Source organism: Anabrus simplex, chromosome 2 (assembly GCF_040414725.1).
Source record: "Anabrus simplex isolate iqAnaSimp1 chromosome 2, ASM4041472v1, whole genome shotgun sequence".
Classification (NCBI taxonomy): domain Eukaryota; kingdom Metazoa; phylum Arthropoda; class Insecta; order Orthoptera; family Tettigoniidae; genus Anabrus; species Anabrus simplex.
In genome coordinates, this window is record NC_090266.1 from 884,020,427 (window position 1) to 884,047,986 (window position 27,560).

Below are 27,560 nucleotides of genomic sequence, written 5' to 3' on the forward strand. Positions count from 1 at the left end.
CTTTGCATATTGCTGAGCCATTTCGTGCGCAGTTTTTGACGTGCGCCACATAACCTAAACGATCGCTCAACTTTCTACTCTGCACTAGTTTCAGTTTTGAACAATAGGAACGCAACGCTGCATCTATCTCGTTATTTCCGTGACATTTGATTTACATTTCGATAATAACCGATACAAATCGTATTCCCCTTGCTATTCCCATTGTAAATATCTATTAGTCAGCAAGTAGCAATCAGTCGACTACTTTTCTTCATCGATCGGAACGGTCGAAAGATTTATACATCATATTTTGAGTATTTCTGACGATTTTGCCGAAATATGTTGTTTTCGCCAGTAAAATAGTACATTCTCACAGAATTTGCACCAAAATCGCATATTCGTAGTAATTTTGCATTTTGGGTCACAATTCGCATTTTGTCGCACTTCTATTTAATGGTATGCCTAAAATTGATGTTATTCCACATTAGAATTACCGTAGGCTTGGATTCAGTACAAGATTCAAACCTTTGCATTTATCGCAAATGTGATTTTTTCAGGTCCCTACAAATGACACACAAAAATACATTTTCAAGCAATAAATTTTAAATTAAAAAGAAAAGACATTTTCCTAAAATACAGTGTTATGTCATTTACACTAATAATTTTTCTGTTAAACACACAGCTCCTCCTTAAAAATGTATATTATTTACAAAATTCTACTCTTATCTTCTGTACTTACACACATAATCAACTCATATACAGTATGTGGTATCACTTCAAATAATACTGTACAACTGCTTTTTACATTCCTCTTTTTTTTTTTTTTTTTTTTTTTTGAATGGTACCTTACATGCATAACAGCCTACTGCGTCTTAACCGGAGCCCCTTTTGCCACCGCTTTTCAGAGTTCCTGAAGGGCATTCACAGCTACCGTAGTGGTCCCAGGGCCCTCGAAGTCCCCACTGAACTTCACCCCTACAGGCAGTCCCCTATTTTGGCTATCCAATCTCCATAGACAAGGGGATGTAATTAATTTATTCACAAAAATTCTTTGTTTACAATAACCTGCACAGGTCAAATGCCCTCTAACATTCTGTTTCTTTTCTCTGTTGCTGTTTATTCCTTTTTGAATGTATGTACAGAATTTGGAAAAGCCGTATGGTTAGGGGCGCGCAGCTGTGAGCTTGCATCCAAGAGATAGTGGCTTCGAGCCCCACTGTTGGCAGCCCTGAAGACGGTTTTCCATGATTTCCCATTTTCACACCTTACTTAAGGCCATGGTTGATTCCTTCCCACTCCTAGGCCTTTCCTATCCCTTCTTCGCCTTAAGACCTATCTGTGTCGGTGGGACGTAAAGCAAGTTGTGTAAAAAAAAAAAAATAATAATAATAATAATATTTTGAAAAAGGATTGAACACTTCCCCTGATACACTGTTCCACTACTTCACGCCCTTCAGATGAATAAAAATTTACTCCAATCACTTCTGCTGAAATCTTGTCTAATTTTATACGTGTGGTCAGCCCTGCCGATATAATTATTTTCCAACTGAAGCCTCTCACGGATTTCCCCCCATGCTTCCTCTCCTGTATAAGCTCTATATAATCCTATAAGTCTAGTGTTCTCCCGTCTCATACTTAAAGCTCCCCACCCAAGTTTCTCTAACATTTCTGATACACTACTTTTTCTCCTGAAATTCCCCTGTTACAAATCTTGCTGTTTTCCTCTGCACACCATTTTTTATTTTATTCGGTTTTCCTTTTTGCATATTTCAATAATGGATAAACCATACTTAGGTAACATTTCTCTTTTAATTCTTTATTGCATCCTTTAAGTAGCCTCATTATGACATGTAACGATCTGTGTGCTTTCCCAACATCATCAACATGACCCTTCCAGTGCAAATTACTTCTAATCTCACACCTAACTATTTGCACTTGCCATCTTTTGAGACAATTACCTCATCCAAAGTATATTTTAATTCAGTTTTTAAGTTCCTGTTTGTAAATGTTGTGACAGTTGATTTGTCTCCATTAACCTTCATATTATTCTTTTCAACCCATTGTTGTATACTGTCAAGGTCCCTTTGTAATTCTGTACAATCCTCAGTGTTATTTATTTCCCTATAAACAAGTATGTCATCTGCATACAGTCTTATTTTTTATGTTATAATGTTACCTAAATCGTTTGCATATATTAAGAGAAATAGTGGACCGATAATACTACCCTGTGGAATTCCCTTTAGAACTTTCTCTTCCTGTGATACATGATTTCTTACTTTGACTTTCTGAACCCTTGAATTTAGAAATGTTCTTATTCAATGTATAACCCTTATGTCCAGTACTATTAGCTCCAGTTTGAAAATCCACAGCCTGTTTCCAGTCATTCGATCGGGTCAGAAATGGGATGAATGAAGCACCCATCTAACGGTGAGGATAGGAATTGTGCTTTCTGCCGAAGCTTGTCGCACTCCTCTGGGGCAATGATTAATGACTGACAAATGAAATGATATGAGAGAGTGTTGCTGGAATGAAAGATGACAGGGAAAACCAGAGTACCCGGAAAAACCTGTCCGCTTCCGCTTTGTCCAGCACAAATCTCACATGGAGTGACCGTGATTTGAACCACGGAACCCAGCGGTGAGAGGCCGGCGTGCTGCCGCCTAAGCCACGGAGGCTACCTCCAGTTTCTTTATTAATATTCCATGTTCCACTCTGTCAAATGCTTTTGAAAGTCTATGGCTATGCAATCCAACTGGCCTCCTTTCAGTATTGTGAGTTGGGTCCACTGATTATTTTAAATTAATATTCATTCTTTATTATTTTTTGAATTCTGGTCAGTGGATGAATTTTGGAATTTTATTTGTCATATTTTATTTCATCTCTTGCCATTGAGGGCTGATGGCCTAGATGTTAGGCCCCTTTAAACAACAAGCATCATCATCATCATCATCATCATTAGGATTTTTGCTGTATGAAATCAGGCATATTGTGGGGAAAATGTGATAATTCAAAAAAGATCTCAGTCTGTTTCCTCAGAAATAAACCATGACTGTTCTAATACTTTTGAAATGTTTGAATTAAATTTAATTATTGCTCTATGAATAAAAACAGAGTTTTACTCATTGATAAGGTGGCTCATTATGCTCAATTATACATGAAAACTAGTTTGTGCACACATATATGCACTTGAATTCATATGACATGGCCAAATGAATTGTAGGTGTCGCTAAAATAGAAATTGCTACTGGCTTCTGAAATTCTCCAATGCTTATAAAGACATTTAAGTTTAAAACTTTCTTAGAAAAAAATATCAAGTTCTCTAACAAGAGTTTTATTGAAACTTACTGAATACATTGCTAATACTCCACATTCCTACCAGAAAGTTAACAATGAATTGACAACACTATATAAGTGGCTCTTAATAAGGTAACCCCATTGGAGCTTAACAAGTGTACGATTCGTTGGCTGAACGGTCAGCGTACTGCCCTTTGGTTCAGAGGGTCCGAGGTTCAATTCCCGGCTGGTTCGGGGATTTTAATCGCTTCTGAATAATTCTTCTAGCTCAGGACTCTGTGTTTGTGTATGTCCCAACACTCTCCTCTTCATATTCAGACAACACACTACACTATCAACCACCACAGAAAAACACAATAGTCATTACATCCCTTCGTACAGGGTTGGCGTCAGGAAGGACATCCAGCTGTAAAAACAGGGCCAAGTCCAATGTGTGATGCAGTTCGCACCCGCAACCCCACAGGTGTGGGAAAAATCAGTAGAAAAAGAAGAAAGAAAAGATGAAGATTGGAGCTTAACAAGTGGCTACATTTTTTCCACATATGTGACACTTCATATTTCTGAAACTGACATGTTGATACTGTTTTCATGCACTGCCAGATGCTTTTCAATAGGCTGACTGTAAAGGTCATTAAGATTTGCAACTTCTAGTTGGAGCAGGTGACATTCAATTATTTAACCCTTCAGTATTAAGCCCAATTGTAAGAAATCCCACGTATTTGGATGATTATGCTAGAGAAACCTTGTGTTATACTTTTGTTTTAAAGTAGGGATGAGATATGGGCTCAGTACAATCCTCTATGAAGTGGAATGTGAACTGTATTTTAAGTAACTAAGCTCACTGTAATGTCAGAGTCAATTATATCTTTTTTTTTTTTTTTGCTAGTTGCTTTACGTCGCACCGACACAGATAGGTCTTATGGCGACGATGGGACAGGAAAGGACTAGGAGTTGGAAAGAAGCGGACATGGCCTTAATTAAGGTACAGCCCCAGCATTTGCATGGTATGAAAATGGGAAACCACCCAAAACCATTTTCAGGGCTGCCGATAGTGGGGTTCGAACCTACTATCTCCCGAATACTGGATACTGGCCGCACTTAAGCGACTGCAGCTATCGAGCTCGGTCAGTTATATCTAGTAATATGTCTGCTGTTTCAGATTAAGTTTCCAATAATAATAATAATAATAATAATAATAATAATAATAATAATAATAATAATAATCAGAAGAAGTAGAATAAGAGTGTATGTTGGTGAATTACTGAATTACTAATAGATGTTATGTTTCTTTACGGACTATAGAAAATTGTGCGTCTCATGCGACCGAAAATGGTTCTAAGGACTCTTGAGTATGTGTTACTATTACTGTTGTACTGTTCAGTTCTGCATAACTATTCTATTCCAAATTTTTATTATGTTCTTGCCTTGACATACCTCTACCACTGTTATCCCCTGATGCTGGGGCTGTATCTTAATTAAGACCATGGCCGCTTCCTTCCCACTCCTAACCCTTTCCTATCCCATCGTTTCCATAAGACCTATCTTTGTCGGCGCGACTTAAAGCATCTTGCAAAATTAAAATTTTAAAAATCCTATTCCCTGCACTTCTCTTCAAAGCCATTTGAACTAGTTTTGTGTATATGAAGATGTGCTCTATCAATCTAAATCTTCTCCTGATCAGATTTTTCCAAAGTGTTCTTCTCTCACCATCTTGATTTATTATCTGCACATGTGATGAGATCTGTTCAACACCCTTCTGCCACGAACCTACTATGCTGGTGTAGCAGGGGGAGAAGTGATACTCCCACGTGGCGTGTCCCTGGTGGCGGATAGGGGGGTCCTAACCGGCTTGCCGGCGGACTTGAGAGAAATAAAATACCTCTCGCAGACCAAACACACTACTCCCTGCGGGTGGGGGACGCACATGTACAATACACCCACGGTATCCCCTGCCTGTCGTAAGAGGCGACTACAAGGGCCGACCAGGGGATGATTGAATTAGAACCATGAAACTACTCTTGATTCGTACCATCATGCGGGGAACACCATGGGTTACCTGTACTTGCGAGTAGTACCACTAAATTGGTACGAAATAGGTTTGTGATTAGTAGCAGTAAAGAGGCTGCCCTGGGGGTTTCCAGTACCCGTGTGTAGTACCCATGTGAGCAACACCGCGGGTCTGGGCGTAGCCTGTGAGTTGTACCGCTATATGAGCGGCACCGTGGGTCTGCGTTGCCTGTGATTAGTACCCAGTATGTGAGGAACACCACGGGAATACCTGTGCCCGTGATTAGTACACCTAGGTGGGGAAACTTATCGGTTTGCATTGGCTCTGAGTGGTGCCATTGTGTGAGAAACACCATAGGTCTGCGTTCCCTGTATGAAGTGCAATCCTTGTGAGTAGTACCATCTTGTGTGGAACACCGTGAGTCTTCGCTACTTTTGATTAGTACCCCAACATGACAAATGCCATGGTTCTACTTTACTCGCAACATGTACCTTTCTGTGGGGCCTTAGACGTGGATTTTGCACCCCTTTAGACATCAAGCATCACTGTGCTTTATAAGTGGTCCCTTGGTCAGTAATAATATTATTTACGATCTTTTTTGAGTCTGATCCACTGGTGTTTGTTTTTTGTTGAGTTCATGTCCATCCATTCATTCACGACATTTTTTATTTTATTTTGGTCAGTGGATGAATTGAACTTTTTGTTATTTCATTTCGTACCATTAGGGGCCGATGACCTCAATGTTAGGCCCCTTTAAAACAAGCATCATCATCATCAACATTCTTCTGCAACACAATATTTCAAATGTTTCTGTCCTCTTTCTTTCTACACCAGTAATTGTCCATGTTTCAATTCTGTACTGTACCGTGCTTCACATAAAAGTTTTCAGAAACATCTTTCTAATAGGCATGTCTGTGGTTGAGGTAAAGAAATATATTTTCTTAAAAGAATTGTACCTTGCTTGGGCTAGTCTACATTTTTGTCTTTATTCTATTTTCTTATTGCTACTACTATTAAATTATCTCTTATGAAATTCTATTCTTTATCAAAAAGTAATTCTTGAGTTAAATTTCACTGTAGGCCTTTTGATTTTATGGATGCAGCTGAACAATGTTTTGTTCCTTTTTCTTACTGTAATTTACCATGCACCACCACAGTAATATCTTGGGTGTATTCATGTATAGTAGAAACAGTACTGTGATTTGGTAGTATTTAATATGGTTATACATTTTTAACCTCTGTACTATACAATTATTTTGCATCAGGTATTGCTCGATATGCATTTCTTTTTCTCTCCCTTTTGTCTTATATTTCATTCTAGTTTGTAACGATGGTATATTTCAGTTATATGTAAACTTTCTACTTATTAAGATTTTTTCCATAGATTTGCATCTCCTTTTAAGAAACATAAATTGTATCATATTTTCTTGTATGTAAACTTGTCTTTTAAACAGTCAGTATCACCTTTCCAGTGTTCCTGTAATCTGTAGCCAATATAACCAACATTATTAATTCAATGATGATATTATTATTATTATTATTATTATTATTATTATTATTATTATTATTATTATTATTATTATTATTATTATTATTATTATTATTATTATTAATTGTGTAATTAGGAGCAAGATATTATTTACAATTTTTCAGGAGATATGTCATTCAGCAGCGAAGAATTGGGAACATCAGGTGGCATCAATGTTCGTACTGTAGTAAGGAGTTCAAGAAACCATCAGATCTTGTTCGTCACATAAGAATACACACACATGAAAGACCATACAAGGTTAGATTTATTACTCTCTCTCTCTCTTGGAAATAATGAGTCAAATAACAGTTTTTACACATGTAGGTATAAAGTACATTGGTTCCCTGTAAAATGATTCTGGAAGACTAGTTCTGAATGGTGCATGATCTCATTGTTTTGTATGCTATTGCATGTATGATGGTTGCTCCAAAACTAAAGCTTCCTATTTTTTATGAAACAAATGTAAAGTTTTTGAAAAGGTTGGCAGAATAGAAAGGTTTATTCTTTTCATTCACTTTCTGAAAGTTGTGTTGCAGATAGTGTAATCGTAGCTGTTGATCAAGATGACACATAAGATTGACATGCTCACGAAGCAGTGATTCTTAAATTCAGAGATCAACTGCAATGTTCTTTACTAGCTGGATCATTATTATGAAGACAACACTCATGACATTAACATGGTGTGATGATTGTTGTTACTCATGTCTGATGATACATCCAACTTCAAAGAAGAGTCATGTTTTGTAGTAATATTACACCAAACTAAAGAGCTTGACTGATTTGAGATGATTAATTCATTATGACAGTGGAATTGTATGCCTTTATGTGCATAGATTTCAGTTCGCAACTCCATTCTCGACAATATTGACGTGCAAGAATATGCATGCTAAGTGATTTAGTTGAATATTGCCTCCTAATCATACAAACCACTGGAAGGAAATCTTTGCAGACCTCCTGGAGTAATACGCAATACTATTTGATGTTTCTCTTGTCAGCATCATATTTCATTATTGGAAATGAGTTCTGGCTACACCACAATAAAGCTGAGTTGTCAAGACATCAATCTAAAAGGATGGTAACATAAAACAACATCAGTAAAGAAATTCAAGACTTAGACTTCAATTGGTAAACTCATACTCTCAAAATGTGTTCAATGAAAATAAGAAAATAATCAGTTCTGTTCTTTATGTCACAACAGAAAAGTAGCTGTTGCGACAGCTTGCTTTTAATACCAAAGAATTTGGTGAAATTTTCAAGTCGAAGGGGTATTGAAATTATCCCTTCCATGAATTGTTAAGGGATAATTTTAGTTCTGTGTAACTTCTCTTTTCTACTGTTTACATTACTAACAAGGAGAGGCCAGATTCTGCGTCCAATCAATTTTAACGATGTTCGATGTACCCGTTGGGGGATACTCGACAGTAACTTGTTGGAGTTTAGGTCAATATGCTTTCGTTTTTGGAAAAATTGAGATCAAATGTCATGATACGATCCACTTCAGACCAAGCGGAGGTGATAGAACATTAAAAGGCGAACAAATTTTCCTTAATCGTGTCAGGTGCGCAAACTAATAATGTCGAAAAATTGATGAATCCCCGATTCCATTGCAACACATAGCCTTATTATATACTTGGAGGTGACACCACAGCCAACTGGGGCGGTGGCCGAGTGGTCACCATATTTGAGAACCTCGACAGCGTGAGTTCGAGTGTTGTCGTAGTTATATCTTTTGTACAAAGTATATTATTTGAATAATTGGCTTTATGTCGCCCTGACACTTGTAGGTCTTATGACGACAATGGAATAGGAAAGGGCTAGGATTGGGAAGGAAGCGTCCGTGGCCTTAATTAATGTACTGCCGTGCTGAGTGGCTCAGACTGTTAAGGCGCTGGCCTTCTGGCCCCAACTTGGCAGGTTCGATCCTGGCTCAGTCCGGTGGTATTTGAAGGTGCTCAAATACGTCAGCCTCGTGTCGGTAGATTTACTAGCACATAAAAGAACTCCTGTGAGACTAAATTCCGGCACCTCGGCGTCTCCGAAAACTGTAAAAGAGTAGTTAGTAGGACGTAAAACAAATGTTGTTGTTGTTTGAGTCATCAGTCCATAGACTGGTTTGATGCAGCTCTCCATGCCACTCTATCCTGCGCTAACCTTTTCATTTCTACGTAACTATTGCATCCTACATCTGCTCTAATCTGCTTGTCATATTCATACCTTGGTCTACCCCCTACCGTTCTTACCACGTACACTTCCTTCAAAAACCAACTGAACAAGTCCTGGGTGTCTTAAGATGTGTCCTATCATTCTATCTCTTCTTTTCGTCAAATTTAGCCAAATCAATCTCCTCTCACCAATTCGATTCAGTATCTCTTCATTCGTGATTCGATCTATCCATCTTACCTTCAGCATTCTTCTGTAACACCACATTTCAAAAGCTTCTATTCTCTTTCTTTCTGAGCTAGTTATCATCCATGTTTCACTTCCATACAATGCCACGCTCCACACGAAAGTCTTCAAAAACATCTTTCTAATTCCGATATCAATGTTTGAAGTGAGCAAATTTCTTTTCTTAAGAAAGCTCTTCCTTGCTTGTGCTAGTCTGCATTTTATGTCCTCCTTACTTCTGCCATCGTTAGTTATTTTACTACCCAAGTAACAATATTCATCTACTTCCTTTAAGACTTCATTTCCTAATCTAATATTTCCTACATCACCTGCCTTCGTTGGACTGCACTCCATTACATTTGTTTTGGACTTATTTATTTTCATCTTGTACTCCTTACCCAAGACTTCATCCATACCATTCAGCAGCTTCTCGAAATCTTCTGCAGTCTCAGATAAATTAACAATATCATCGGCAAATCTCAAGGTATTGATTTCCTCTCCTTGGACTGTGATTCCCTTTTCAAATTCCTCTTTGATTTCCTTTACTGCCTGTTCTATGTAAACATTGAAAAGGAGAGGGAACAAACTGCAGCCTTGCCTCACTCCTTTCTGTATTGCTGCTTCTTTTTTAATGCCCTCGATTCTTATCACTGCAGACTGATTTTTATACAGATTGTAGATAATTCTTCATTCTCGGTATCTGACCCCAATCACCTTCAGAATCTTAAATAGCTTGGTCCAATCAACGTTATCGAATGCCTTTTCTAGATCAACAAACACCATGTACGAGGGCTTGTCCTTCTTAATTCGATTCTCTAGGATCAGACTTAAAGTCAGGATTGCTTCATGTGCTCCTACATTTTTTTCTGAAGCCAAACTGATCTTCTCCCAACTCAGCTTCAACTTGTCTTTCCATTCTTCTGTAAATAATACGTGTTAAAATTTTGCAGGCATGAGATACTAAACTAATGGTGCGGTAGTTTTCACACCTGTCAACACCGGCTTTCTTGGGAATAGGTATAACAACATTCTTCCGAAAATCGGATGGGACTTCTCCTGTCTCATACATCTTACACACTAAATGAAATAATCTTGCCATGCTGGTTTCTCCTAAGGCAGTCAGTAATTCAGAGGGAATGTCATCAATTCCAGGTGCCTTGTTCCTATTGAGGTCACTCACAGCTCTGTCAAACTCTGACCTCAAAATTGGGTCTCCCATTTCATCAGCATCAACAGCCTCTTCATGTTCCAGAACCAAATTATTTACATCTCTACCTTGATACAACTGTTGGATATGCTCCTGCCATCTTTCTGCTTTGTCTTCTTTCCCTGGAATGGCTTTCCATCTGAGCTCTTAGGTAAAACAAATAACATTAATGAATGTACAGCTCCAGCATTTGACTGGTGTGAAACTGGGAAACCACAGAAAACCATCTTCAGGGCTGCCAACAGTGGGGCTCGAACACAACCTCACAAATGCGCGCCCCTAATCGCGCGGTCAACTATCTTGGTAAAATAAATTATTATTTGAGGGAACGTGAAGACAAAAAGGGAACAAATATATTACGCAAATTGCAATGCATTTTATTTTCTACTTGAAATGAATATAGGTCTAAACATTCTCACAAGATAAGTCCTATCTGTGTCGGTCCATCGTAAAGCAACTTGTACAAATATATATTGTACATAAAATATAGCTGCAACAAGAGACGAACTCACGCCATCAAGGTTAACACACAAGTATAGTGACGACTCGCCCATTGCTGGTGTTGAGTGTAGCAAGACTCTACATGTTTATTTGCATTGCATTAGAATCGGGGATTTGTCAATTTTTCGGAAATTATTAAGTTGCGCACCTGGCACATTCAAATAAAATTTGTTCACCTTTTAGTGTTCCGTCACCTTCACTTGGTCCAAAGCGGATCCTGCGTCATGACATTTTACCTCAATTTTTTCGAAAACGAAAGCTTATTGATCTAAACCCTTCTACACGAGTTACTGTTGAAAGCCCCCCAACAGGTACATTGAAGCTCGTTGAAATCGGTTGGGCGCAAGATCTGGCCTCTCGTTGTAAGTTATATATGGATAGACAGGAACTTGGATGGGAACCCATTTTGGAATGAACAAAATGACAGGTCAGTGTGAGGGAGCACCAGAAAGAGGAAATAAACAGAAAAACAAAATAACAAGGACTCTCTACGTAAACTACTGTCCTCACATAGATGGTCCCTCTCCTCATCAATTCCTGTTCTTCTATAACCATTTCTTCTCAGCCCCTGATGAGCTTCCTCCTTGCTTCCTATCTTTATCAAGGTAGCCAGTATCAACACTCACATTGGAGGACCATTTTGACAGATTTTGAGGCTTAAAGAGGAAAATGAAGGGTAAAAATAAAGGAAGATAAACATAACAAAAAGGAAGAGGAAAAAATGTAACCGTGAATATAGGCACAAAAAAGATGAAGAATGCAGGTCGTAATCAATACGGAATACGAATGGTAAAATATTAGGAATACAGAAAAGCTCAAAAGGAGAAAAGGAGCTCAGTGAGTCAATATACGTAACAGAAAGTAAAAAGTGATGAATAAAATCATCCTTGTAAATATAGAAACTTGGATAATATCATTCTGTACATATACAGTAGATGATAACATTATATTTGTTCTTTAGGGCTGTTACTCACTGTCAGCTGGTGGCCAGCAGTCTGGTCGCTGGCGACCACTTGACGGCAATGCTGAAATGTATGTTGACACGCGTGGTTGTCAACCAACTGACTGCCGGAGGCCTAGAGAACACTAGCAACACATTAAACAACCAAGGAGACTGCTTGATCCTTATCACGCATACATACGTTGGTCAACTAGTCAGCAAGCAGCTACCCGTCTAGCCTGCGTGCATCTTTCCGATTGTTTCTGTTATAATGGCGTTTGATACTGAACGATTTATTGAAATGGCATACGGCTTTTAGTGCCGGGAGTGAACAAGGACATGCTTGGCTCGCCAGGTGCAGGTCTTTCGTTTTGACTCCCGTAGGTGACCTGCGCGTCGTGATGAGGATGAAATGATGATGAAGGCAACACATACACCCAGCCCCTGAACCAGCGAAATTAACCAATGATGGTTAAAATTCCCGACCCTGCCGGAAATCGAACCCGGGACCCATGTGACCAAAGGCTAGCACGCTAACCATTTAGCCATGGAGCCGGACAACGGTTTATTGTGGAAGCAGAAAGGAGAAACTCGATTTGGAATATATCCTCAAGTAATCATTTTATTGCAAACTGAAGAAAAGGCAATGGGAAGAGATTGTTGAGATGTTTATTGGTGATGAACTTCAAACTAAAAGAAAAAGAAGAGGTCTTATGTAGGTAACAAAGTTTTATTAATAATTCAGGTTTTTTTTAAACCATTATTATTGTTGTAAGGTACCAATTCTTTAGTTTCAATACTGTTAATTGTATCATTGGTATGAAATAAAATTACTTTGTTGTCTCAGGGCATCATAGTGTACTAGTTTATTGTGTTGGTGTATCATACTACATACTGTACATTCATTTGCCATTCCACTTGGCCTTCATTCATGAAATAGTCAGGAAATAAATATCTGTTGTAACATACATGTCCTCCTAGTCTCTGTATTTCACCAATGCTAGAAAGACAGGGGGTTTTTTTTTTTTTACCCTTTTATGAATTCAATGCTCCGCTGTTGCTGCAGTTTATCTTAAATTTTGTTCATACTAGGCTTTCACTAGATTTCACCATCAAGGCTTTATTTACCATTGTTGAAATTTGGATGACCGGGCGATTTGGCCATGTGGTTAGGGGCGCACAGCTGTGAACTTTCATCCGGGAGATAATGGATTCGAACCCCAATGTCAGCAGCCCTGAAGATGGTTTTCCGTGGTTTCCCATTTTTACACCAGGGAAATACTGGGCTGTACCTTAATTAAGGTCACGGCCGCTTCCTTCCAACTCCTAGGCCTTTCCCATCCCATTGTCACCATGAGACCTATCTGTATCCGTGTGGCGTAAAAAAAAAAAGGATGCCCCAACCCTAACAGGTTGGCCCCCATAATTTAATTAAACTGGAAGGATGGAAAGGTCATTTCTGACCCCTATTGCATTTTACAAAAGCTTGCTTCCTATTTATGTAATTTAGCTTTGCTTTTTTTCCCTTTGCATGCTATTTGCGGTTTGCACCTTCCCACTCCATGTCATGTAGTATCAAGAGCTCCCGCTGCATAAGCGTGAGTCAGGAGTGGAGTATGTAAACGCATCACGGGCGGTAACTGTTGTGCAGTTTGTTGCATGTTGTTGTTTGCGTCATCAGTCCATAGACTGGTTCGATGCAGCTGTCCATGCCACCCTGTCCTGTGCTAACCTTTTCATTTCTACGTAACTATTGCATCCTACAGATCTAATCTCCTTGACATATTCATACCTTGGTCTACCCCCTACCGTTCTTACCACGTGCACTTCCTTCAAAAACCAACTGAACAAGTCCTGGGTGTCTTAAGATGTGTCCTATCATTCTATCTCTTCTTTTCGTCAAATTTAGCCAAATCAATCTCCTCTCACCAATTCAATTCAGTATCTCTTCATTCGTGATTCGATCTATCCATCTTACCTTCAGCATTCTTCTGTAACACCACATTTCAAAAGCTTCTATTCTCTTTCTTTCTGAGCTAGTTATCATCCATGTTTCACTTCCATACAATGCCACGCTCCACACGAAAGTCTTCAAAAACATCTTTCTAATTCCGATATCAATGTTTGAAGTGAGCAAATTTTTTTTCTTAAGAAAGCTCTTCCTTGCTTGTGCTAGTCTGCATGTTATGTCCTCCTTACTTCTGCCATCGTTAGTTATTTTACTACCCAAGTAACAATATTCATCTACTTCCTTTAAGACTTCATTTCCTAATCTAATATTTCCTACATCACCTGCCTTCGTTGGACTGCACTCCATTACTTTTGTTTTGGACTTATTTATTTTCATCTTGTACTCCTTACCCAAGACTTCATCCATACCATTCAGCAGCTTCTCGAAATCTTCTGCAGTCTCAGATAAATTAACAATATCATTGGCAAATCTCAAGGTATTAATTTCCTCTCCTTGGATTGTGATTCCCTTTTCAAATTCCTCTTTGATTTCCTTTACTGCCTGTTCTATGTAAACATTGAAAAGGAGGGGGAACAAACTGCAGCCTTGCCTCACTCCTTTCTGTATTGCTGCTTCTTTTTTAATGCCCTCGATTCTTATCACTGCAGACTGATTTTTATACAGATTGTAGATAATTCTTCATTCTCGGTATCTGACCCCAATCACCTTCAGAATCTTAAATAGCTTGGTCCAATCAGCGTTATCGAATGCCTTTTCTAGATCAACAAACACCATGTACGAGGGCTTGTCCTTCTTAATTCGATTCTCTAGGATCAGACTTAAAGTCAGGATTGCTTCATGTGCTCCTACATTTTTTTCTGAAGCCAAACTGATCTTCTCCCAACTCAGCTTCAACTTGTCTTTCCATTCTTCTGTAAATAATACGTGTTAAAATTTTGCAGGCATGAGATACTAAACTAATGGTGCGGTAGTTTTCACACTTGTCAGCACCGACTTTCTTGGGAATAGGTATAACAACATTCTAATATATAGATAACAACATTCTGCCGAAAATCGGATGGCACTTCTCCCGTCTCATACATCTTACACACTAAATGGAATAACCTTGCCATGCTGGTTTCTCCTAAGGCAGTCAGTAATTCAGAGGGAATGTCATCAATTCCAGTTGCATTGTTCCTATTTAGGTCTCTCACAGCTCTGTCAAACTCTGACATCAAAATTCGGTCATCAGTATTAACAGCCTCTTCTTGTTCCAAAACCAAATTATCTACGTTTTTACCTTGATACAACTGTTGGATATATTCCTGCCATCTTTCTGCTTTGTCTTCTTTCCCTAGAAGTGGCTTTCCATCTGAGCTATTAATATTCATACACCTAGATTTCCTTTCTCCAAAGGTTTCCTTGATTTTCCTATATGTAGCATCTACCTTTCCTAGGACCATACAACTTTCGACATCCTTGCTCTTCTCCTTCAGCCATTCTTCCTTAGCTACCTTGCACTTTCTATCCACTTGATTCTTTAATCGCCTGTATTCTTTTCTGCCCTCTTCATTTCTAGCATTCTTGTATTTTCGTCGTTCATCAATCAGGACTAGTATCTCCTGAGTTATCCATTGATTCTTAGTTGATCTTTTCTTCCTTCCTAAGATTTCTTCAGCAGCCTTACTGACTTCATTTTTCATTACTATCCACTCTTCCTCTATTGTGTTTCCTTCAGCCTTTTTCATTTAGTCCTTGTGCAACATATTCTTTGAAACAATCCCTCACACTCCCATCTCCTTGCATTCCTTCCTTTCTTCAATTTGTTCAACTTCAGATGGCATTTCATGACCAATAAGTTGTGGTCAGAGTCCACGTCTGTTTCTGGGAAAGTTTTGCAATCCAACACCTGGTTTCTGAATCTCTGCCTAATCGTAATGAAGTCTGTTTGATACCTTCCGTTGTCTCGAGGTCTCGTCCATGTATACAGCCGTTGTTTGTGGTGTTTGAACCAAGTATTGGCAAGGACTAAATTATGATCAGTGCAGAATTCAACCAGCGAACTTCCTCTTTCGTTCTGTTGTCCCAATTCGAATTCTCCTACTGTATTACCTTCTCTTCCTTGGCCTACCACTGCATTCCAGTCTCCCATCACAATTAGATTCTCACACCTTTTACATATTGTATTAAGTCTTCTATCTCTTCATATATTCTTTTGATTTCCTCTTCATCCGCTGAACTAGTAGGCATATAGACCTGCGCTATTGTGGTGGGCATTGGTTTGGTGTCTATTTTGACGACAATAATTATTTCACTATGCTGGTCGTAGTAGCTTACCCGCTGCCCTCTTTTCTTATTCATTATTAAACTAACTCCTGCATTTCCCCTGTTTGATTTTGTGTTGATAATTCGGTAGTCGCCTGACCAAAAATCCTGTTCTTCCTCAACATACTTCACTTATACCAACTACATCTAACTTTAGTCTATCCATCTCCCTTTTCAGATTCTCTAACCTACCACAGTGATTCAAACTTCTACATTCCATGCTCCAACTTGCAGGATGTCAGTATCCATCTTCCTGATGATCGCCCCCTCTCGTGTAGTCCCTACCCGGAGATCCAAACTGGGGACTAGTTTACCTCCGGAATATTTTACCCAGGAGGATGCCATCATCAGTACATCATTCATACAGAGAGAGCTGCATGTCCTCGGGAGTTAGTTATGGCTGGAGTTTCCCGTTGCTTTCAGCCGTGTAGCAGTATCAACACAGCTAAGCCATGTTGAGTATTATTACAAGGCCATATCAGTCAATCATCTAGACTGCCGCCCTTGCAACTCTCAAAAGGCTGCTACCCCCCTTTCGATGAACCATTCCTTAGTCTGGTCTCGCAACAGATACCCATCCGATATAGTTGCACCTGCGGCTCGGCTATCTGCTTCATTGGGACACGCATGCCTCCCCCCCGCGGCAAGGTCACATGGTTCGCAGGGGAGGTTTTTTGCGTTTATTTTTAGAATGATTCCTAAAATATGGAGTACTGAAGAATTTTGCGACAGGAAGATATCATAGCTACTCTCCAGTACTTAAAGAAATATGACTCTGGGGACAAGAGCTGGGATAAAGAGGGGTGGTTGTGACAGCGAGTAAACGACGACAATTCCACTCAAACTTTTGTTCAATTTCTTTGTCTGAATCGGAGATTGAAGAGAACTTGAATGCATTTCCTTATTGAGGAAAAGACAGAGAGTACCCAGAAAATGTACATTTGGGTGACTATGCGGTAGAGAAATTGATGGTACCTTTTATACATCAGGGAGGGAATATTACATGCGAGAGTTTTTTTATTTATTTTATAACAATTTTTGCATATCATGACAGCTAGCTGGAAGCCTAAAATCCCAGGGAACCAGTCTTCTTGGTACAATGAATTGGGAAAGAAGGGAGGTTCTTGTTCCATGCTATGACACCTAGGTGAAAAAGAAGAAAGACATAACTCTATTTATCAATTTAAGGTCATGAATAACGTACTCGGTCTCAGTTCTCTTCACTGAGATGTCCAGTTGAGGACTGACAGAAAGAAGTATTCAGACACGGTAACATGTTAAAACGGAACTAAGTATGGAGTTGGCGTTGACCAAATATTGAGAAAATATACTGTCAAACTAGTGACGCATAGGTGGCCTTTACATACATTCAGGGCCGATGACCTTCGATGTTAGGCCCCTTAAAACAACAAGCAACATACATTCAGGGACATTCTAGACTTGGGTATTGTACAAACAAATTACAAATATCAAGATTTTGCACTGAAAGTTTCTGTTACAACACACCAAGGAACTTACTGAGATAAGGACGCATAATAGAAATAAAAGGACCCGAATTGCAGATGGTGATGATTATAACAACAGTGAGCCTCAAACTTACCACAAATGCAGGAAGTGCAAAGTGCACAATAAATTTAAAACACTCAGATTGTGCACATATGCAAAGCATGAAAAAAGGTTGTTCTGTAAGAAATAAATTTTAGCAGGGAAAATGATTGTCACCTGTGTACAGTGTTTGTGTATTGTGAACTTTGAGGGTGTCATACGTAAATTCAGACACATATTGAACTTAACCACATGCTATCATACCACTGTGTATCAGCATGGTTGAATATGCTGCATATATGCTTACATAAAGAGAACTCGTAAGAAAATAGTGATTTTTAAATGATTCTGCATACATTGATTTATCTGCCTGTGAACTTTTATTTATTGAATACTGTACTTGTATGTCTCGATTTATAATGTGACTGTATAGTTTAGAAGATAGTGTGATGATCAAGAAGAGATTGGAACTTGTTTCCATTGTAGGAAACCTATCTCCATCCCTGTTTTCATTCATAACCGAACTTAAAAGTATCTGAAGTTAGGGTCATTTTTTACCCCTCTATAGTTCCGTGTGGTAGGAGTCATACCATCTTTCTAGTGTTGGTCATCATTCCACCATTGACCAGTCCAGGTTGAGAAAATGTGTCTTGGAGTCTATACCTGTCTCTTTTTCTGGTGTTATTGTGAAGAATGCAGCAGGCTGTAGTAATCCCAGTAGCAATGGCTGCGTTCACGTCCATTGGTCTGTGGAAGATGCACCTTTTGTCAGCTAATATACCAAAACAAGATTCAATAAAACAGGGAGCACAAGAAAATCTGCAATTAAAGATTCCTTTCATTGCAGTTGAGTGCGTTCCACCATAAGGTTGCATTACTCTGTCAAAAATGACTTCTTTCTGCCATATGCTGTTCCCTAACAAAAAAAGTTATTATAAAAATATCCAGTTCTACTTCTTCAATTTATATTTCTTTATGTCACAAATTAATTCTCCTGAGATGATCACTAATATTATTATATTCATTTTTGATTGTTGTTGTTATTAGGCCTATTACTTTTTTGTATTATATTACTTATTATAACAATTGAGTTAGCACAGGTAATGAATTATAAATAAATGTGTTTATCACAAAATGTGGGGGACATAGACAGTCTAACCTGAATTACACATGAAAATGTGTACAAAATATTTCCACACACAGATTTAAAATTTACTTTGACACTTCCTTACAAACTAACAGATGCAGACTGAAGGCGACACTGGCCATTTTAAGCATTTAAGGAGAAAAATTTGTGCTTGCTATTTAAGCATATTAAAAATCATCTTACAGACCTTGTATGTTGCCGATTATTTATCACTGGCCACATTTCAAAGCCAATGGCCTTGGTAGCTTACTCCATCATAATGATTACCACTGTTTCCAAAATAGAGCTTCCTGCCATGATTTGCCTCTGGATTCTCTTATTGACTTATTTAAATTACATACTAACACAAGTTTACATGTTTCATCGACACCACAACCAATAATAATTTTCCACACGAACAGTTCACGTCCACACTCAGAATCCTTTATAAAAGACTGCCACATAAGGCCTTCAATGAAATTTATCATTATCAGTGACATATGGTTTGTTTCAGCAACCTGGTCGGGGATAACACTACTTTTTTGCTCTCAACTAATGGAACAGACAGATACCGAAGTGCCATGTAAAACCTTGCTCAAGCCTCCTCTCCAGTCAGACCAAAATTAACATTCAGCGTGCCAGGTAAAACCTGGGTCAAATCTCCTCTCCAGTCAGGCCAAAATTAACTTCCTACAAAAGTTTATGAGCTGTACTAATACACCACTAGCTCCTTACGCACCATACTCTGTTACTTTGACGTTATTCAAAGTATTGTAGTACCGTTTAAAATTCAGTCATAACACTTTGATATTACAAAATTTACATTCATATGAGTTCCTTCAGTTCTCATTTAATGTTTTGATCGACTGCTTGAAATTTATAAGTACTGATATTGAAAGTTCACCTCTGAGAATCTAAGTTCCCAAATACATGTTATTTTACATAGCCATACATAGGTTCAGTCTTCGGTCTGGGTATTTATCAATTCAGAGGTGAAGCAAACCTGCGATGTCCTGATGATTGTGCCATCTAATTAATTCCTGTACAACTGGGATTTTCACAGAAAGTTTTGAGCTCATTGGATTCCTTAAAATCTGACCTTTACGGTGGTGATGGTCTCATATTTTTCCTACGTTTTCTGGGGACGTAATCATCATGCTCCTTTATGAATATTATCACATATACGTTCTTTTGAGCTAAAGTTTTTGTAGTAAATTCTCAATAAATATCCTTTTTGTGCAGGCCAAAATATCTAAATGTTATCAGTTACCAATGATGTACTGTTATATGACACCTGAAATGTTCCGAATCTCTCCTGCCTTCATCGATGGTCCAGGTCATGTGATGCGTAGCCAAGTAAAGCAACATACAAGGATCTAAAATATCAGTTATCATGCTCGCTCTGAAATAACAGTGAAGGCTTGCTGTCCAGCGCACACAAGTACTGCAACTCCCAAAGTGGAATCTTTGACCAAGTATTATATTATTTTGTGAGTGTGTTGTTTTTTAATACCACTGACTGAAGAAATTTCAAAAGTTTTTTTTTTTTTCCACACTTCAAGTTTTATTTGTCTTCAATTTCTTCTTCTGTATTTTATCATTCTGTCTTTTGTCATCTTCTACTTGTCATAGTCATTGAATCCCAACATTTTTCATTGAGTGCTTTCTTACTTAATTACTATTTTCAACACTTCAGCAATTAAACTCCATACATAACTATGTTTTCTTGTCCTGAGGAAAGTATTGTGTACTCCTTTTTGGGCACCTTCCATTTCAATCAGTTAAACTTTGTCTCTGTTGAATGGCAAGATGGTTGTTAATGCTTATGATGAACTGTTTTCCACCTGTTTTCTCCTTGTATCTTACAACATTGAGTGTCATTTGTCAGCACTTCTTTCTGTTCTGGCTGTAGATTTAAATTGTATGAGAAATGACTCTTACTTATATATACAGTTGAGACTGGTTTAATGTAACTCACTTCTGTGCAATTCAGTTTTATATGCACATTTCTGTAGGTCCCAGCAAAATATAACTTAAATATATGTTTATTAAAACTCATTTGTACGTAACCCATTTGTACATAATTTGATGTTAAACATATTAATTTTCGTTAAATACAGTTTATTTGTACATAACACAATTAAAATAATGTCGCTGGTGTATGCATTTCCGCTGATCAAAACACAGGTGAGTTAGAAATGCAGTACATTAGAGTCAGCATTGCTGGCGGCGGGACTTTAGCCGGAGATGTTGGAGGGGTGTGGTGGTGTAGTGAAAATCGAGGGAGGTGAATGCGCGGCTTAAAGCTGAATTAGAAAGATTATGAGACGTGTCTTCTGGACACAGAACACACTTCTATTTTAACTGTAAGGAAGTTAAGAAAATGGGGCACATTAAAATGATGACAAGATTTGCCATATTGAGTTATAAAATCTGTGATTCTGCCTAGAAATTTATTGTACATTGCTGTCAGTCGGCCATGGAGAACAGAAAAAGAAAAGTTACACCCTGGATGAAAAAGTAACATTCATATAAGAAATGGACAATAATCAGCATAAAACTAAAATTGAAATAGGTGGAGATTTAGGAATTGCATATATCTCATATTTACTTATTTCCTTAAAAAGAGTTTTATTGACCACCTAATCAATACAATATCTTTTTTTACTAGGACTAGTTTCAGCCAATGTAAACGGTCATCTTCAGCTATTCATAGCAAGACAGTTTAAGAAAGGACATTGTGTTATTAAAATTGAATATCTTAATACAAACGTCAAATAGGACTGAATCTTAAAAAGCTATGACCACAAGTGTGGTTGCAAAAACATGGGGTATATGTACACAGTTAAAATATTCAGTATGGTCCATATACAAGGATTATTTATATTGATGAACACTTAAAAAATGACATTAATCTATTATTGTCTGTTCATGCTCATAAAAAAAGAGTAAATTGTTATGCTTATAAGAAGCTGAGGATGTTAATAATGCATTCCTCGTGAACACCAAAACTGCTGTGTTAAAATTATCACAGTGTTGAGCTGGAATAACGAGTTTCCACTATGTATTGTACCAAAAACACATAAGAACATGCTGTATGCTGTACAAGTTTTTGAAGTATTTGGATCAATCTTCTTTTTTAAAAAAATTTAATGTTGTCTTAATAAGACCTCCTCCTCCTCCTCCTCCCCCTCCTCCCCCCCTCCTCCCCCCCTCCTCCCCCCCTCCTCCTCCTCCTCCCCCTCCTCCTCCTCCTCCTCCTCCTCAGGGGAGCACTAAAAGTAGACTACAGCATATCATCATTGGCCTAGCCAGGGCAGGGGCGTTGCGTGCTTCGGTGGAAGGTCTATGGGCTAACCAGCTGGGATCACGCCAACGGCAGAGTAACAGTATTGCAGCAGTTTGCATTCTATAATAGAGTGGAGAGCAGCAAGGACTTCGTTAAGATAAGTTCCTAAATTCGAGTTTTTAAGGATTTAAATACAAATAAACAAAAATGTTTATACATTTCTAAATATTTTTGAGTGTGATTTGATAGAATCTGATGGTTTTCTTTGAAGAACAGAACCTGTCATTCTATTTTAATGAAGTTGTTTCTTTTTAAGGTGTATTTCTGTTATCATATGTTTTCTTTTTTCAAGTATTTTATAAATTTTATTCAAAATTAGTTTTGACAGACTGAAGAGCCAAACAATTATAAAATATCCCAAATACCTCATGACTGGATATTTCTGAATAACAGTGAATTGTACCGAGCTCGATAGCTGCAGTCGCTTAAGTGCGGGCAGTATCCAGTATTCGGGAGATAGTAGGTTCGAACCCCACTGTCGGCAGCCCTGAAAATGGTTTTCCGTGGTTTCCCATTTTCACACCAGGCAAATGCTGGGGCTGTACCTTAATTAAGGCCACGGCCGCTTCCTTCCCACTCCTAGCCCTTTCCTGTCCCATCGTCGCCGTAAGACCTATCTGTGTCGGTGCGACGTAAAACAACTAGCAAAAAAAAAAAAAAAAAAAACCAGTGAATTGTATTTTTGCATGTTTTTTCCCTAGAATAACAGTACAATATATGAAATTAACTCATAGTATACAAAAAAAATCATGCTTCTGTGCTTTGTATTGGGTGTGAAACTGGAGGTATTGCTTGCTTTCATATTGTAAATTGATCAAGTAATGTGAGTTTAATATGCAAAGCAATGAAGACTTTGAGTAGGTCGAATGGGGTTTTTGCAAGATATACTTTTAACACTTTGAGCACCAAGGGATGATATTTCATTCCTTTGTGAACTCGCCAAAAGCGCCAGAAATAATATTTCAACCTTCGTGCAGACTCTTTTAGAAACCATCTTAGTTCTACCTTTTCCGTTAGATGGTAGCACATATCAGTATATTCTTATCAAGGAAGGTGCATTGTCTCCAAATTTACCACTAGGAGCCCCATAAAAAAATTTGTTTTCATGTGACGAATATTTAAAAATATGAAGGTCGTGTCCGCACATCTTGCACACACATCCACAGTGATGGCAGACTTATGCAACGACGTACTTGCGAACAATGACGATCTAGCTGATTACATACATAGTTTAGAGAATGACGATTATGTTGAGTCAGAAAGAGAACTGGACTTCATAATACCTAGAGTCGAAAACACTTCTAGTGAGGTTATAGTCAGAGAGAGAGTGATTCTGAAAACAATTTTGTAAGCGGAACATCACCAATTGCAGTGGTTAGAGGTAATTCAGAAAGTAACAAAGATTTCCACAGTGATATCAGTATTAACAATATCATATCACCATATTGCTATTATTCTGTGAAGTTACCCCTGATAGTGTTTCATCTTACTAACCATCTCACCCTTTCCTCGAGTTACATGGACCGAAACATGCCCCTCCCCATGATGCTCAACCTATAGCTTTTATTTTCATTTTTATGACATACTAGCAAGATACCCGTGCTTTGCTACGGTATTATACTGAAATTTATATTTGAATGCTTATTGTTTTATATATAATCCGCCAAAATTTGCGATCTGATTGGTTTTTTTGAGAGAATCCGCCAAAATTCGCGATCTGACTAGTTTTCTAATAGATTACGGCAAGTTTCCTCCCATTTTTTAATCTTTATTTCCAGCAATCGATTTCATACTTCCCGGGCTAGGTCCAGGTATTCCACCCGGTCAGTCGGGTCCCTAAATCTTTGCCATTTTTCCTATAAACATTTTAAATATGGAACAGATCTTTCAGGAGATCCGGCATGGTGTCGTCTTGGGTGCCTTGGTGGTACTGAACCCGCGGCAGGACTGCATTCTTAGTCGTTACCCGTCCAGGTCCCGTTTCCAGCGTGGTCCGCACATTTGACGACGGTCCAGAATAATAATATTATTATTATTATTATTATTATTGTTGTTATTATTATTATTATTATTATTATAGATGTTCTGGACTCCACAGCAAGATGCAAGACCGCTACTTGGCCGTAAATTACATCTGCTGCCATTGTCATTGTTGACAATGTGACCAGCACCATTGTCGCGCGTAGGCAAGTGTGCGGGATTTCTGGCGATACGAATGACATACTTCCGTGCATTATTGACCTTATTATAGTTGTGAACAATTTGACGGTCAATCTCATTCCTATCGTTTATTTCAAATGTGTTTAAATTTCTATTCATATGCCAGGAGAATCTACTGTAACCTAAGAAAGATGGCTGTTGAAAACGAACCCAGGAAAGATTTTAAAAAATTGGTTTATGATCAGAATAAGTACATCGAAAATACACAGCCTGTTTCCAGTCATTCGACAGGGTCAGGAATAGAATGAATGAAGCCCCATCTAGCAGCGACAGTAGGAATTGTGCTGGCTGCCGAAGCACTCCTCTGGGGCAATGATCGATGAATGACAAATGAAATGAAATATTGGAGAGTGTTGCTGGAATGAATGATGACAGGGAAAACCGAAGTATCCGGAGAAAAAGCTGTCCCGCCTCTGTTTAGTCCAGCACGAATGTCACATGGAGTGACCGGGATTTGAACCACGGAACCCACATGTGAGAGGCCGGCGAGCTGCCGCCTGAGCAGCGGAAGCTCCTTATAAGTACATTATGAACAGTAAAATCAATTGGCCTCACCTTCCTTTACACCCCACCGCCGTTAAGTTTATTTACCCCCCCTCCCCAAAAAATTAAAAGAAGGCGTGTTTCTTTATGTTTAGAGGAGATTCCAAACCCCAATGTTCACGTATATTACCTTCAGATTTGAGATATAAGTATCCCCATAAAAATAATTCACTTTTTTCACTTCCTTTTATACTCCTCCCCCTCCCCCCTAAGTGTATTTCCCGGCAAAAAAAATTTGTTTCTTTAATAGTAAAGGATCTTCTAAATAGCAACTATCACGACTCTAACTTCTTCAATTTTTAATTTATGTGCCCTCATGAAAGGAATTCAACTCCTTTTCACTCCCGCCCCCCAAGATGGTTCCCCCCACAAAACGTATTTTTCTTTGTTTTTAAAGGAGATCAAAATACCAATTTTCACGTCCGTAACAACTTTAGATTTTATTAGATTTATGTATTCTCATACAATTAAGTCAATTAATTTTTCAATTCTTTCACACCCCCCCCCCTCTTCATTGGATTTTCCGAGAATACATGATTCTTTACTTTTAAAGCAGATTCCAAATATCAAATTTCACGTCTGTAACATCTTCATTTTTGAGATATCAGTAGCCTAATTAAAAGAATTCAATATCATTTTCAGTCACTTTTAACCCCCCCCCTCCACCCAAGTCGTATTTCCGAAAACTAAAAATACACGTTTCTTGATTTTTAATAGAGATAAAAGAATACCATTTTTCACTTCTGTAACATGTTAAGTTTTTTTTTTAGATATACTGTAGAAATTCTCATTTTAGAATTTCACCCCTTCTTAGTTCCCCTTAAGTGGAGTTTACAAAAACAAATCACCTATGTTTCTTTACATTTACAGGAGATTCCAAATACCCACTTTTTACGTGTGTAAGATTTTACGTTTCTCAGATATTCTGTAGATATAGTCTTTCAACAAATTCACCCCAATTTGTCACTCCTGTTTAACCGCCATTAATTGGATTTTCCAAAAACAAAAAAATACGTGTTTCTTAATTGTTAAAAAGAGATCCCATTTACAAATTTTCAATTCTGTAATATCTTCAGTTTCTGAGTTATATGTATCCTTATTAAGGGCATTCAACCCATTATTCACCCTTTTACACCCCTCCTATTGGGATTTACAGAAAACAAAAAATTATGTATTCCTTTATTTTTAAAGGAGATTCTAAATATCAATTTTTACATCTGTAAACTTCTAAAGTTTTAAGATATAGACACACTCATTTTAAAAATTCACCCCCCATTATTTGGATTTTCCAAAAACGAAAAAATACCTGTTTCTTTATTTTTAAAGTAGATCCCAAACACCAATTTTCAGGTCTGTAATATCTTCAGTTTCTGAGATATAAGTATCCTCATTAAAGGCATTCAACCAATTTTTCATCCCTTTTCAGCCCTCCTATTGGGATTTTCCAAAAACAAAAAAATACGTGTTTCTTTATTTTTAGTGAAGATTCTAAATACCAATTTTTACATCTGTAAACTTTAAAAGTTCTGAGATATAGATGCACTCAATTTTAAAAATTCACCCCCTTTTCACCCTCCCATTAATTGGATTTTTCAAAAACAAAAAAAATATGTGTCTCTTTATTTTTAAAAGAGATCAAAAGTACCAATTTTCAGGTCTGTAATATCTTCAGTTTCTGAGTTATAAGTACCGGTATCCCGATTAAAGGCATTCAACCCCTTTTTCACCCTTTTTCACCCCTCCTATTGGGATTTTCCAAAAACAAAAAAATACGTGTTTCCTTATTTTTAAAGAAGATTATAAGTACCAATTTTTACATGTGTAAACTTTTAAAGTTTTGAGATATAGATACACTCATTTTAGAATTTCATCCCCCTTTTTCACCCCCTTAGCGACGGAATATCCAAAAATCCGCTCTTAGCGAGCTCCTACTTATTAATATGAATATATCCCCAAAATTTCATTTCTTTATCTCCAGTAGGTTTGGCTCAGCGATGATGAATCAGTTAGTCAGTCAGTCAGTCAGTCAGTCAGTCAGTCAGTCAGTCAGTCAGTCAGTCAGGACAAGTTATTTTATATATATAGATTATTCCTCAAAATAACATAATTTTATCCAAAATGACATTCATTGGTGTACTACAAGAAATAACACCAGTTGGTTTGTCATGATGATTTTTAGAAGTATATATTTGCCTTAAAATGTGGATTTTCATTAATTGAATTTTAAATTTTTAAATTCATGATTTATTTTAATTTTAACTATAAATAGTTTTTGATATAATGTGTCATACATTCAAAAGGACATTCCTTTTATATAATAGAAAAAAGTTTACCTGAAAAAATGGATGTAAATTGAGAGAGTATTTAATTTTTTTTTCTAGAGAGTTGCAAATTGGACGTAAAAGGGTGGCGCTCTTGGCTAGCACCTAACAAATATGCACGGCACTGAGAGGGTTAATAATGTCATACTATAATGTTGCATTTATCATGATACTGAAAAGGCTGTGATTAGGATTTTGATTGAATATATTCAGCTGTGGACAACTCTGGTGTCTTAAGCTGTGATTCTGAAATTTTTTCAGAGCAGCATTTCATTCATACTAAATTTGATCCAAATTAGATCAGCTGTTCAAAAAAAAAAAGGTTATCACTATATGGG

General features: G+C 37.7%; 1 protein-coding gene across 1 annotated transcript in view; it reads left to right on the top strand.

Moving 5' to 3' along the window:
• LOC136863722 (zinc finger protein 236) overlaps positions 1-27,560 on the top strand; it is a 795,935-nt gene that overhangs the window by 358,857 nt on the left and 409,518 nt on the right. The window contains exon 14 of the mRNA XM_068226059.1: positions 6,935-7,067. Coding sequence (XP_068082160.1) covers positions 6,935-7,067 — 133 coding nt within the window. The remainder of the gene's footprint in view (positions 1-6,934; positions 7,068-27,560) is intronic.